This window comes from Trachymyrmex septentrionalis, unplaced genomic scaffold (assembly GCF_001594115.1).
Source record: "Trachymyrmex septentrionalis isolate Tsep2-gDNA-1 unplaced genomic scaffold, Tsep1.0 scaffold13, whole genome shotgun sequence".
Taxonomy (NCBI): domain Eukaryota; kingdom Metazoa; phylum Arthropoda; class Insecta; order Hymenoptera; family Formicidae; genus Trachymyrmex; species Trachymyrmex septentrionalis.
This window is the reverse complement of record NW_017304438.1, coordinates 3,109,883-3,125,540: the sequence shown is the minus strand read 5'-3', so window position 1 is coordinate 3,125,540 and position 15,658 is coordinate 3,109,883. Positions and strand designations below refer to the sequence as shown.

The 15,658-nt window shown below is 36.9% G+C and overlaps 1 protein-coding gene across 1 annotated transcript in view; it reads right to left on the bottom strand.

Moving 5' to 3' along the window:
- Positions 1 to 15,621, bottom strand: part of LOC108756932 (protein FAM151B) — an 18,064-nt gene extending 2,443 nt beyond the window's left edge. Inside the window, exons 1-5 of the mRNA XM_018501134.1 lie at positions 15,479 to 15,621; positions 15,307 to 15,441; positions 2,671 to 2,808; positions 216 to 442; positions 41 to 124 (exon numbers count right to left, since the gene is read on the bottom strand). Of these exons, the coding sequence (XP_018356636.1) occupies positions 41 to 124; positions 216 to 442; positions 2,671 to 2,808; positions 15,307 to 15,352 (495 nt within the window). The 5' untranslated portion in view covers positions 15,353 to 15,441; positions 15,479 to 15,621. The remainder of the gene's footprint in view (positions 1 to 40; positions 125 to 215; positions 443 to 2,670; positions 2,809 to 15,306; positions 15,442 to 15,478) is intronic.
- Positions 15,622 to 15,658: the final 37 nt, after the last annotated feature.

Sequence of the window (15,658 nt, the reverse complement as noted above, 5' to 3'; positions counted from 1 at the left end):
AGAGAATAGAGTCCGGCATGACTTTACTAGCTTCTTTCAGGAATGTTGTTGCGTTAACCGAAGGATTAGTAGCATTGACTGGTCCAGGAAGAATGTCCGCATTGAGGATAACTGGGCACTTAAACTGAGCAAATAAATATATTTTTATTTATCACGTTTTTTTGTAATTATCTACATACTAAATAATCAAGCGATGCACTTGTGTGTATACGCACGGATTGAAACTTTCTAAGGATAGGCTTGCTGTTATTGAAAGCTTCATTAGACTTAAAATCCAGCTTGATACCCTTGGTACCGTTATTGATGGTGATATTGAGGAACTCCTCGAACGATAGATCACTTTCCGTAGCTGGTGGATGCGCCATTATCGGGATTTTATCAGTGGCATTGGTGGTGGTATGTCTCCCCATCACGACGTCGCCCTCCAGCATCATGACATCCGCTTTAAAAAGGAAAGTCGGTTGTTCGTGAGTACGTGTGTTTGTGTTCGCGTGAGAGTGTGAGGCAGCAGCCTGGTTGAGACGACCGATTGGGCGGGAGGGTTCCAGGTATATGCATACACGTGTGGCGAATATCGATCACGCCTAAAGAGGCTGGAAGAGGCTGTCGGATCCATACATCCGCCGGTGTTAATTTCGCTCGAGCGACCGAAAATTTTAGCTTTTCCAAGACCAAAAGCGCGGCGATAGACTCACGTTAGTTCAGAACTTGTTCAGCACGAAGGGACGTCCGATGTCCCTTTGCAGGCATCTCTCATTTTTTTTGGCAGGTATTAAAGTGACCATCGCGCTTTGAGGAAGGTTTGCAGAGGATTTCGAACGAGGGATGAACATTCTTCTGATATAATAAAAAGATAGTGGATGATTTATTAGAAACGTGCGATGGATATACGATCTTTAGTCTTTAAATTGAACGACGAAGGTCGAAACTTCCATTTTCGACCACTGGCTACCTTGATGTCTCATTGAGATTCAGCCGAGACACGGATGTGCTTTTCGAAAACTCCACGTCGGACGTGACTGTGTACAAATGACTTGCCTATGAAAGATCCAGTCGTGTATAGAGGAAGAAAATTTAAATTCGAGATCGCGGATTCGTTCGGATCTTTTTTTCCAAGTGCGAAGTCGAAAGAAATTTCCGGTTATAAAGTAGTTGACATATATATACTGCATCCATCCTGAATCGTGATACGAAATGCGCGCGTGTCAGAGAGAAAGACGGCTGTCGAAAAACGCGAGATTAATCTAGATATGACTTATATTTTATACACGGAATCGCGCTTCGTGAAAGCGCCTGAAAGAAATCTCGGGGGATGCAGACATCACGGTGTTGAAGCTCTTTCCTTCGCTGTCGATATTTCTGGATGCACACTTTTCAAGGACATCCCGCTATTATTTAAAGCGCGCCGATATAAAAATACGTGCCATCGGATGCGGGTTGTGCATACAAAGACGCACACAATCGGACGATATTCATATATGGGAATATCCATGAAAGAGAGTGACAAACGCAAAAAGCGGCCAGCATTGAAGGCTAGAGTCGTGCAAAATGCCACGTAGTTCATTAACTAATAATACGTTGACGTCGCATAGAAGTGGCGATGGAAGTCGCAAACTCGCGGTAAATTAGTGTTCTTTCGAAATGCGACGTTTTTCCCCGAAGTTACGTTCCGACTGTATTTCTCAATATTAAGTATTTACGAGTCGTTTGCAAATAGTTTTGTTTTAAGCAGATATCTAAATTGCTTCATATTATGCAATTTCATGCTACTATTTTTCGGTTAAATATCGTTAAGCTATATCATTGTCTGTCGGTGAGGTTGGCGATTATTTAAAAAGTTTTATCGTACAACTTTATCCCTCGCAATATTATTAATGTAGATGACGTTAATGTTAATATTAACTCTCGAGCGGTGGTTGTGTCTTGAAAGTAAATCTCGTTGAAATAATGTCCACGAAATTATCTCCCGAATGTCGATCTTTGTGTACATCGTTTTGCATTTAATATGAAATTGCAACGTTGCTTTATTCGAAATCTCCCAAGTTACAGATTTCGTCGACGGAGCGGAAAATTGAATAAAAAGCGATGAAAAATAACGTATATCATCCGCGGGTAGGTCCGCTCAATTATTAACGATACATGTTCACTCTCGACATGCGACGAACCGTATTTAAATATCCAATTGAAATTTGATGAGAAGCTAGCTTGATTTAAAATTAGTATTGTACTCTTTAATGACAATAATGTCTATTAGTATTCGGTCCTAAATAAAAATTTTTTTAATCCTTCCTTATCCAGATCTAGGAGGAACTTTTTACATTAAAGCCACGTTGAATATCCTTAGGAGAAACGTATGCGGTTTAATTTGAAGTTGGCTTAATTTAAAGCTTGTATTTTAATGACGTATAATTATGTCTATTAGCATTCTGTCCCAAGTTAATTTTTGTTACCCTCTTTTATGTACGATTCAAAGAATGTTTTAATGAAGCGCTACGCGCGTAGGACATCTTCCAGATGATACCGGCGTTTCCGGTAAAGTGCCGTGGTATTTGAACGCGCGATAGTAACCAGAGCAGCGTCGTTTGCCTCTCCATTTCTCGAGATGCAGTAAACGAAGGACGAGAGGAAGCCCAGGTCGCGCTTCGTGGGTTGCAGTGCCGAGCGACCTACCTGACGCGAGTGCTTTGTCCAATTCCGTCAAGCTGTTGACACCGTGTGCCCAGATGATTTTCGTGAGATTGCCTTGGATATTGGGGAAGAACTCGCTTGGAGAGCATGTGCTCGAGCAGTTGTTACACATGGCAGTCTCTGAAACATAAGAAACCCCTTGGCTGTTATTATCAGAGCCGTGTTTCGCGTTCGCGCGATAGACGGACTTGACCTTCCCTATCGATATTCTCGAAACCACCCCGACCTGTCTCCCCGATCCCAATATTCGACTCGTGGTTCGCTCCATAATTGAGCGAGAACTCGAGAATTCCTCGCGCGACCGTAGACGACCGAGAACCTCCATCTGCTCCTCCTATTATGCTGTTCGATCGATAATCACGTTCATTCGTCACGTTCGTTTCCGAGAGGCTCCCAACCGTCATCCAGCCAACAGAATTTTGCAAAACCGCGTCGCAATCAGTGAGAACGAACGATCGCACGAATCCAGGATATCGCCTCGCTGAGAGCAGCTGAGATATATTAGGTCTGTTTGCGTTGCTTGCACTTTTTGCCCCTAGCATTTTCGCTTTTTTTCTTCAACGCCCGAATATACAGGGTGTCCGGTGAAGATCGTAACAGCGTTTAGATTCCTAAGATTATTTTGGGGCGAAAATTCTAATACCAAAATGTCGAGATTATAATTAGGTTTTCAATTATAGCATATAATTACAATAAAAAACTATTATAATCTCGACATTTTGATACTAGGATTTTCGTCTCAAAATGGTCTCAGGAATGTACCCTTAAACGTTGTTACGGTTTTTATCGTAATCCCCTATATTTACCTCGTATTAAGTAAGTCCAAAAATTTTTTGCAGCATTTCAAACAACGCGAACAGGTGTATTGTTTCTTCCGACGATTCTTATTTCTTTCGTGTTTTTTTGTCCTCTGCTTTAATTTGCTTGATAGCATGGATACATGTAGAAGCAAGTTATGTACATACAAAGCCGCGACCATGTTAGTCAGAATGAATTAATAATGGAATTGCGTTGCAATTTATGTCGTTGCGCATTTGTGGAGAATTCCACGATTCTTTTTCCCCTGTGGATTAGATCATTTCCGGTATATCTCAGGGGCCATGTGGCGAGCAAACTTTGCGCACGCCGAGTGACCCCTTCGAGCAGATTGCGAGAGCGATTGGTCTTCTCGCTGAGTCCTTTTGACAATATCATTTTGTATAAACAACCAACTAATCGTTGACTTGCATCACTGTGGGGGGAGATATGTTTAAAAACGGATTATGCTTTTATTTTTTAATTTTGCGAGAATTCTCACAGAAAAAGAAGAAAAGTTTCGCAATGAAATCACAAATATTAAGCCATTACCTTTTGGCTTTTATAAATATAAATTAAAAGTTTCTTTCTGTTATCGTCAAGAAAGAGAATTACAACAAAAGTTTTGCAGACGTGTTATACTCGACCATGCCAGAGCGTCATTTAAAGTCTAGTGCTGATATCGACTGTAATAAGAAAGTTTCAGGCTAATCAGCTTACAATTGGAAGGCAATGCTTGTTCCTTGTCTACTATCAGCTTGCAACTAGAGCATAAAAAACTTTGCGACGATCCCTTTTTCCGATTTTTTTCCTACATAGTCCGCAGGTTGGTGTGATTAAATTACTAGGTATGCTCGTTAAGTTGCTCGGAATTTATTTTCTATGGACTTCTCTAAAAAAAAAGGTCTCGCGAAAAATCGATAACCATGCAGCCGCGCCAATGATTCTGGATGATTCGTTTCTAGTTCAACGATCACGGGGTGAATCTAGACTCATGCTGAACAATAGAGACATGCTGAACCAATCTTTTTTTAAACATTAATAGCAGCACTTTGTTCGTACATTTCCGTTACATTTTTTTATAAATAATAATCGTCATTTAATTACATTGATACTCATGGTGCTATGAGTGTGTATTCTCCCTCTTTTTCTTTCTTTTTCTAATCTATACTTATCTCAAGACCTGTCCAATTAAAAATTTTTATAGATAGATAGATAGATTAGGTTCAAGTTTAATTGCGGAACTAAAACGCAAAGCCATCACGATATAAATATAATATAAATGTGAGTAAGATTTCGGAGTCTCTAAAGTGTTGATAAGCGTCGCTTAGACACGCATCAACATCTTACAGTCCCACATTGATTTTTGTTGCGTTTTGGCTTCGCAGCTAAAATTCAACAGGCCTGATCTATCTATCTATATCTCTATAAAAAATTTTAATCTTTTAATGAAATTTATACTGTGATCAACAAGAAGGATTTTGAAATCAATGTACGCGTACAGGAACGTCATTAAATTAAAAAATATTTTTATTATTTATGGAAGAGTTGTAGAGAGAATGCGTTACATAACAATAACGAGCTTAATTTACTTATGGAAGAACTGTTGTAAAGTGAATTGCATTTGAGCAATGACACCGTAATAAAGTTAGCGGCCACTCCCGGGTTAATGTAATGACATTTCTACGGAGAGTTAATGCTTTTATGTGTTTTAGACATACGATACCAAGGGAATGACTCAGCAAATAGTACTTGAATTGCTCATGCAATGACTCATTTTGATCCTCGCTACCTATGGTGCTTCATTTAGAGCAATTTTTTGAATGTTATTTTTTTTTTTAAATATTCGAATCGCTAAAAAAAAAAAAAAACACTTGAGTACCCGTAAACCTTGCCAAAAAATCTGAACTCTCCACTACATTTCAGCAGCATATACATATCGCCGCTACAATGTCTTTGGAACAACCGTTTCCGGCCCAGCGATCTCACATAGAGACCATACTGTGTTCAAACCGGTCTGACTATGGGGGAAAATCTTAAGCAGGTCTTCGTTTTTGTTACGAGCGGTCGAGATTCGCTCACGCGACCGAACGTTATGGGATCGAGGCAATTGAACTGACCTCGACCGAGCTCACACACACTGACACAAATTTCTCATTGAAAGTGAAACGAATTAGAAGATTCTAATCAATCAAATTTCTGGCTATCTCAGCTAGAATTATAATAGATTCAACCAGAAATTTCTGATTTGTCTATTTTCATTAGAATTTCAATTAATGCAATCAGTTAGGCTGTTTTTCGAAGCAAATTATTCGGTCGGGTAGTTTGTTCATTCAAGGTGCAACGTTTTGTAATAATAAGACACGTCATTGCACTGTGTTTTCCGAGAACGTTATCATCACGTGCGAAGGTTTCTTTATATTAAAAGGAATATTCTAGTACGTGAAGAAGAATATTTCTTTCAAAATATAATATAATGTGATATAAGCACGTATATCAGATATTACAAATATCTGATATACGATTATACTTATTATTATAAATATCTCGATATAACGGAGTACAAATTTTTAATATATTATTCTCCTGTCTATCTATATATATATTGATTTTTAAGAATTTACGTTTTTATGATATATTAAATTCTTGCAAAATACCATAAAATATTATCTTATAGAATTATACATTTTATGCTCTGTACTGGTTCATTAATTAATTTACTAGAACTGTCTTTGTCAGGCATTTTCATGTTTACAAAGTAACATAACAAGTACTAGTTTACAAGTACTTTTTACAGTCTCGCAAGCTCACATTCTCTCTACATTCAACTTTTCACATGCTCGATTACATATTTTTCTCGCTCATTTATACTGGATTCTCATTCATCATATAATTTCGTAATTTATGCGATTTGCGTAAGATATAAATACGATAACATTAAATCCAATTAAAAAATCCAAAATTAGCATTGAATTAAATCTTGAATCTATGGTTATTTCATAATTTTCTATTAATTGCGTAATCTGTTATTTGTCTTTTAGCTTTATCGACACATGTCGGATGTGAAACTGTGAAGCTGTCAGATCAAGCTTTCCTCAAATAAACAATCATGATGTACGACTTGCATACACTTTGAATACGCCCAAATCGATGCAACTTTATGTATCAAAGTATTTACGTAACAACAAGTACATTCGAAATATCTTTATTAATCCGGAAGTGAACTTTTTAAATATTGCCGTCATACTATAATATACAATTTGCAACAAAACAATCGCAACATGCCATGTTTGTTTGTTTGTAATGTAATGTGGCGCTACAATAAAATTTTTTTACAAATGGAAATATCCATTACATGTTTGAAATAACACGAATCAGTTTAAATTGAAAGTGTAAATTCTGATTGATTGACTGATTTTAATTTTGACACTAAATTCCTTATAGCAACGAATAATATTCGAGGGTAGTACCGAAAGTAATAAGCAACAATTTTTTTATATAAATTACAATTTTTTGTTATTGAAAAGCTACATTATTTTAATTTTCGGTCTTTTGTTCATTTTTCTAAAATTTTCATTTCTTTGTACACATCTTCATCATCCTGGAATATTTCCTTGCGGTAGATCTCCATTCCACTTATAGAAGACAGTTATCTTGGACTGTTATCTTGTAAGATTGGTCTTGCATCTAGTTTTTCACGAAACCAAAAAGATAGTAATCGAAGAAATGCCAGGGATCGAAGATTGTAAGGGAAAAGGAAGAATTTCCTACCGCGATTACTTTCTTGATTTTTGGTGAAATGGCTGCAGGAAGGTCGAGCATTATGCTGTAGGGCGATCTTCCCTGTAGAAGAACACTGGCGACAACATGCTTTGTGAAGCAGTGTGTCACTGATTTCAGACAACTGCAATGGAGTTTTATCGCAAGGCAATATTCAAGCTTGCAGACTGGTGGAAAAAAAGTACATATGGAAATGAGAATTGTGTAAAAAATTAATAAAAAAATCTGTAGATTAACACGACACACTTGGTTTTTAACAACAAAGAATCTTAATTTATAAAAAATGATTGCTTATTACTTTCAGTATGATCCTCGTATTTGTTTAGACGATGAGGATATATATTTACGCATAGAGAAAACTATACATTCTAAAAAATAGCGATATCTATATAGTTCTCATTGTATTGGAGTTAATACTATTGGTTTTAAATTCACACCATGATGGTGTGTTGATATTAGGTAACACCAGGCATGTATAATATATTAAATCCACACTGATATTTTTTAGAATAGTAGGAAATGAAATGATTATAAAATATTTCCTTCCTGTTCCGCGTGAAATTTTATTTAAGCGACTTTCGATATTTGTAAACCGAACGTCGGGTCTTATCGTGTTCGCCACATCGGAGAATGTCAAACGTGTCATGAACGGTATATCGGCTGTCCTTCAGCTGCGCAACGTTTCGAGCGACGCTTTATCGCGGTACGTATTTTCTTAGCTTCTACACCGACGCGACGTATCATAAGGATATGACGAGGATGCAGGGAATATCGAGTCGGGTTTCCAGCCCCGCGAACGCGCACCATCGACGTGGCCGCCTTTCGCGATATAAGAGAATCCGTTGCCCGCGTAGGCTGATAAAAGGATCTTTCACGCGTCACTACGCCCCGTAGAGTTTGCAAATAACCGCGACTACCGCCGATCTCTCTCTCTTCCGTTTAGAACACGCTTTCGATGGCTCGAATTGTTTCGCCGGCGAGGCGGATCCCGAGAGCGGGTTTTGCCTTACAATTATAGTCAGCCGGCTGACAAAGCGTGACTTATGGCCGCGTTTTACCCCGGAAAGTTAAGTCTCGATTAAGGTGAGAATCGACCGGTCGAGAACAGCAATTTAGAACTTCGAACGAAGTTTGATATCTCGGATTTGCGTAACGGAATTTCGCGTCAGCTAGTTTAGTTCTTTATGGAGAATCAGATTAGGTTGCGAATTATCTGAAACTTTCATGAGAATTAAAAACTTTTTTTGACGTATCCGGTTTATTTCTAATTTTTTGTAAACGGAAAACAGAAAAAAACGTCATGTAGCCTTTTAATTTTTATCTCTAATTTGTATTCTTCGAAATCAATGTATTTAAATCCTCGATTTTAAATAATTATTCACGTAATGACGATTTATGGCTCGATCGATATTTGATTATCTTCCAAGACGAGAAATAAAATTTCAGATATCAAAGATCATTATAAACTGTAATGTGCGATTATGTACTAAGATAAATGTTCTGGCAATAACAAGAAGTACAAATAAGACGAATTCTGATCATATGAATCAAAATTTTCATTTTATCATAATTGAATGTGTGGTTATCTTGATTAGAATGTTTGATAGGTTTAACTGTAAGTATCCGATTTGTCTGATTGAATTTGGAAGAGTTCTAATCAACGCAACAAGACTTTTTTCAAGTATGATTCAACAAACTGCGAATCGAGGAATGATTCATGTATGTCACGAGACCACACAAATGTAATATTAAATTGATGATAAACAAATAACGCGTACTATATGATGAATAGCTGATTAGCCACTTGTCACACTTCGAGCTGTTTAAATTTAAACTGGCAAGTGTATATTTTTAGGTAAGGTGTGGTATATATCGCCCGTCCTTCTCTAATGTCCATTTTTATTAATGTAGACTCTGTCTCGGTTTTACTTACTGTTTATCTTTTTCTAGTTCTAAGAATAAGAAAAAGATAAAAAGAGTTAAATAGAGATGAAAGTTAATTTATTTCAATAAAAGTGAAATTTAGTTTATTCCAACATCTATCGAATTCATTCGCGCAAGATTCTAGTCAGAATCACTTTGGCATCAGCAGATGTTAACCACGGTTAACATGCATTCGCATGCTACAATGAACTTCAGTGCAACGGACCGTTTTGCGAATTTACGCGACAAAATGTATTCAATACTGTTGTAGAGTAACACGACGAATACTAATTTAACTTGCAGATACATCGATTGATTTTCGGAGTACGTGCTGTGTCCTGTATACGCTTGTATGATATTGTAATGTTAACATAATACTTTATGCTTGTATCGTATTGTAATGTTAATATAATACAAAAATTAAAATAAGAAGTATTTATTAAAGATCGACTAAGATTAAACGAAAAATTTCCGTTGTTGATTTCGAACGTAAAAGTTTGATAAAGTTTTGGAATTTGATCTCGGAACGTGTAAGATATTGATATTGTGTTTGATACTAAATCTCACTTTGTCGAACAAACCGATTAATTATGTAAGATATGATGACCCGAAAAATTCAAACGTAATAATAATTCACGCGTAATAATAATTTCAGGTGATTCTTTTTCGGTTGCAACTAGGTCGAGACAGTACGGATCATTTGACATTAAATCATTTTTACCTTGTCTGCAAAAAAATAGAAAAAAGGCATGATTACATTGAATAAATTCGCATTTCATCGTTTTATAGCATACTGCATTGTTTAAATGTATTTGCATGAAAGGAGCATTTAAAACATTTTTATATTTCTTTTTAAAGAACCTTTTTGCTCAACACGGCCCATACCGGTTCTCACGCAACGACGATTGTGTTCCGATTTCAATAGTTTACGCTCGAGCGTAGATTCACATAATCGATTCGTTAGCGTCGCTAAAGTCAACGACCGTATTTATGAAGCTGGAGAAAATTTCCAATCTATAATTCTCGAATTCACATCGACTCGCCAGATACAGAGAGAAGTGCAAGTGTATCACTTGGATTACAGCTGCAGCGTACAGCCAAAGGATGAGTGCTCGGCTTCGCTTATCATGGATAAACACATTTTTATCAGAGCACTGTTTTTCCATTTCATGTAGACTGTATTATTTCGAACGAGTTCTATGCAGGTAACGTTAAATGACGACATCGCGACCAATGACTCACGACCAGTTCCTTTGCTTCAGATAAGAACGAAATTCTATCATGCCTACAAATATCTCTGCATACAAAATGTATTTCCTTTATCGAAATGATAAGAAACATGAATCAATGAATAAATTATAATGTAGATACAAGTGATGCTAAAAAGAGTTCTGTTCTACTTCGGATGAGTATACCTTGATAATTAGTAGTTCGCAAAGAATTCAGGCGTTTAAACACCGTGTCGTGAAATTCCTTTGTAACACGCAGCGTTAAAATAACATCGCGATCCAATGTCGAGGTTTGTTGTGCCTTTCTTCATCGTTTAACGCCTTGATATAATTATTTACGACGAGTCATTGTACTGCTTCCGTTCACTTTGTATAATCAATGACCAAAGCAATTTTGTTTCTCATCATTGTTAGTAAATGTGTTTTGCTGTTATAGCGAAATGTAATATGCGAACATTTAATGTTATCATTTCTACGTTGATGTTTATACCTGCGCAAGTACATATAATCATGATGGCTTGCGACATGTAATAAATCAATATTGTTTGTGAATTATTTATAATTATAATGTTGAGACATTTATTATAGTAGCAACATATACAGATTATAACGAGATTTCCGCACGAAATGAGCATTTTTTGACTTTTTAAACCGCGGAATCATGTATATGTTGTCTTGAGTTGTAAATTTCACAAATATGTGCAAGATTAATAAACAGCTAAATTATTGTAATTGCCGTCTAGCTGCTCATTCTGTTTACATCATTTATTTTTGTAACGAGAAACACGTCACAAAAATTTTAATCTTTTCTACACTACTATTAAATTCATAATTTTAAGTTGTATCCAATTTTTTAAAATTATTTCTATAAGTCGCCATTGCTCTTAATCTGCATATCATCATTAATTTAATGGACTAAAATAATGGAATTAAACAATTTAATTAAAAAAAAATATATTAAATTTGATTTAAATTTCATTTATTATTTCCTAACTACATACGCTAAACGTGAACGTTGATTACTTCAAAATTAATCACAGAAATGAATTGATTTACATTTTGACACGCATAAGTACAAAATTAACAGACTGTTATGTAACTCAAGGAAATCAGGTTACCATCGCTTCTATGATTTTTAACAGTACATTCAAGTAAAAAAATATCTAAATAAAACTACTGTGTCCAGAAATTTTTTACCATTCTGAATTCACTGTAACTACCCACAGTAAGTGATCAGAAAATATTGGTTGGGAAGAACCGGTTAACAAATAGCTAGAAACTAGACAGGTCGAAACTAGTCAGTAAATGATAACTATAATACGCTAATTGTTCGCATGTGTCACGCGGCTGTTTTATCGGTAGTGTCCTCGAAAAAAAGTGTACATATTCTTCGGTCTTGAAGAAAAATATTCTATTTTTATACGGCAACTTACGTTTTTCATTATTGCACTGCTCTTGCGATCGGAATTTCCGACTAGAAGAAATTACACCAGCCTTGTTATTTTTATATCTTTCTGTGCGCTTACCGCATAAACCGCGGGCGTGCAGGACAAGCAAAGGTGTGCTAAAAACAGTTTATTTTCGTACTATTTTTGCACGGTATGTAAGTTACATGCCACCATCGCCATGGTCACGGCGTTAATCTATTTTTGCGGACGCTTTATAAGCAACAGTCGTGTTAGCGTAGCTATCGGATCGTATGCTTTGAGAGTACCAATTGCCCTCCCTTCTAGCGACAGATATTGACACAACGAGAAAATGTATTTGAAAAATATTTGTTCTCACTTGAATAGCAAACGATCACGTAATTGTTTCGTTGGCAGATCAGTCGATTTATACTGGTTGCATATCAGAAATGAGAGACAAGTATTTTCTCGGAGAACACAAAACGAAGAAATTGAAAAAAATATGTAATAGATCTTATGACCTACTTACATATATACGGAGATAAAAGCAGGAAGGAATGGATGGACGGAAGGAAGCGACGCGCGTCGGTCGTTCGCGATAAATATTGTCTCTATGTGTGTGTCCCGGGATTAATTGTACCTCCCTTGCGCAATTGAGCGACGGATGAAATTAAGGGCTAATTTAATGTAAGACGCTTACATTGGCTGATCGAGCATGCGGATATATATGTCGACCGATGTGCGTCACTGTGAGATTATTATTAGCGATCGATTGAGGGACGGATCGAGATGAAGAGGATATATTATATGTCATCGTTCTACTGCTTTTAAATCTTATAAACTATTCTCTCAGTTTGCAGGAGTTAATACGGCAAAGATTAAATTCATCTCTCGGGAAATCCTGTTGTGTAACAGCAGAGGAAAGATGTGTGTGTGTGTATGTGTGTGTGTGTGTGTGTGTGAGTGAAAGAAAATTTATACGCAGATAATACACTGAGAAGAAATGTACTAAATTTTCATATTTATTTATTTGAAAATAGTGCCAACTAAACATTTACTTACAGTAAATAAATAATTAATCAATAAAAAAATTATTATTAAATTAAATTAATGGTTTTTGCATCAAATGAACACATTATTGTATTTAATAAATATTAATTGGTACTATTTAAATAAATGATTTACTAAAATTTGGAATATTTCTTTTCAATGTTCCGAAAGTAGTGAGCAACAATTTGTCATAAATTAAAATTTGTTTTAATAAGAAAACCAATGTCATTTTAATTTACAATCTTTTATTTTTTTTACATAATCCTTTTTTTTACACTTCTCTCTCACTATTCTAAAAGTTTGAATATTTCCTTGCGGTAAAACTCTGTACCGAAGTGGCGCTATTTTATGGATTGCCTCAATCATTTTGTAAGGTTGGCCAACCTTCTCTTGGAAGGAAGATCATCCTGCAACACTAATACTCGATCCCAACTCCGTTCATTGACCTCACACAAAATTGAAAAAAATGGGGTGGGAAATTCTTGCTTACCCCTCCTACAATTCCCTCGCTTCGGCACCCTCAGATTACCTTCTTCGGTTTGGTGAAGGATGTAAGGCCAACGATACATCAAAACAGTGCGTCACTTCGAGCAGTTAGAACGAAAGGAAATTTTCTAACAACGAATTATGTTCGAACTTCCAGAATGGCGGGAAAAATATATACAAAGAGAAATTGGGATTAAAATATTAAATTAATTACATTAAAATGTGGATTAAAATGATTTACTTGGTTTTCCAATAAGACAAAATTTCAATTTATAGAAAAAACTGTTATTTATTACTTTCGATTTGACCCTCGTAATTCATTACGATCGGCGTTAACTGACGTTGCTGCCATCATTCCTTTATTTCATACCTCGTTGTTGCATTCCATAAACTCTCTCACTGCTCATCTCTAATTGAGGCATTGTATATCGCAAACTAATCAAAACTGCAAAACTTTCTGTTCTGCGTGAAGAAATGGCTTTCCATTGAAATTATTCATTTGCTCGTCGCGACGTCGAACATGCCAGGACATTTGAATCGACGTGATCTATAAAAAGCTTCGGTCGTAAAGTCACGATCCACTGAGCGATTCGCTCGTCCAGCTTTACAACGATCCACGTCGATTTCATTGTCTCGTCGCGGGAGAATTTTTCGAACTTTATCTGATTTCCACTTGTAAAATTAAACAGAGCAGCGATGCGCAACCTGCGACCTGCCCGTAAATTTTTAACGGCCCGTCAGCCCTTTATAATCGAAAATATAAAATATAACATTTCCTATTTTTTGCAAACAAAAAAAAAATGAACATTATCGCGAGCTGCAAGATTTGATCTATTTCTGAAAATGGCTGGTTAAAAGAATGGCCCTTTGAAAGTGACTCTCAATAAAAGGTTGCGCATCACTGAAAAGAATTCCGAACACAGCGCTACGTCACTAAGTCTCGGCTTTGAAAACTCCACCCAACTTCCCCCGAACGTAAACTTTACCTTACTCACACGACCTAACACTCGAAGAAGCTCTTTCTTCTGATAGACAGGCGAGGAGAAGCAGCGTGACAAAAAAAGAAAATCGATACGTCTATTAGAGGAGCGTTTGGTTTTTCGATGCACGAGGCGAGGCCACGACGTTTTACGACGCCGCGGTCGAGAAAGATACTCCAGATCTCGATATCACGATCTGCTAAGTGTCAGACTCTTAACCGTCGTACAGGATGCGGCTTTAAAATAGGATCGATACACAACGTTCGGTTTTGCGGAGCTATGTTTCGAATTGCTTGCCAGCGACCAAGACCATTTCTCGCACGGTGATTTATGTTCTCCTGCCTGAACGTAACGGCTGTTTATGTTCTAACATAAGCGAACTGTCAACAAACTAGGTTTGCGCCACGTATATCATCGCTTGAGACCGAGAAATACATCTAATATATTTCTACGTACCAACATATTCATCTCAATAATATTTCTTATTACCGGAATAACGTATAAAATACTGTTTCTATTCGGAATAATAAACGAAGCTCTGGCTTTAATAATATATTATCGCGTGTGTCTCTCAATATTTTCTTAACAAATAAAGTAACGCGAGTTACTTGAAATTATTCGCTAATAACACCGACTCCAAGAAAAAACGACCTTTGTCCCGCAATAAAAATCCGTCATTTATTTTTGGAGCACGATGAGGCGTAACATTTACACCCCCTTTCCTTACGGATATCTAATACTAGCTGATTTATTATCGAAGCGACAATGATTAATTACTTATTTGCAGTTCTGAACAACGTTACTTTTAATACTTAAAATAAATAATTAATCACCATCTTTTTAGTATTTTTATCGGCCGGTATTAGATTTGTTTAAAGATTCATGGAAAAATGGTCTCGTTCTTCGAGTAACCCAGTTCCGTTTCTAAACATATATTATTATAAAACGGTTGCGTTGTATTCAACTTACGGATCACCGCCAGCATCACAATCGTCAGAATCGTGGTATTCGCCATTCTCTCCCTCGAAATTTCGATAGGGTGGCTAACAAAGGAAGGGACGGGCAGGCGTGAGAGAGAAATGATGGTTTCAGAGAGAGAGAGAGAGAGAGAGAAAGAGAGAGAGAGAGAGGATAGAGAAACACACAGAGCCCGGAACGACGCGGCTTTCTACGGCTCTCTCGACCCGGTCAACTCGGCAGCCTCGAAACGACTGACTTGACTGTCGTCTCCACAGGAGCGGGAGCACGGAGCGGTCGACCGATCGTCGAAATCCAGGCGCGCGTAATGGCACGTACAGACAGACCGTCGGTCATATTTCGC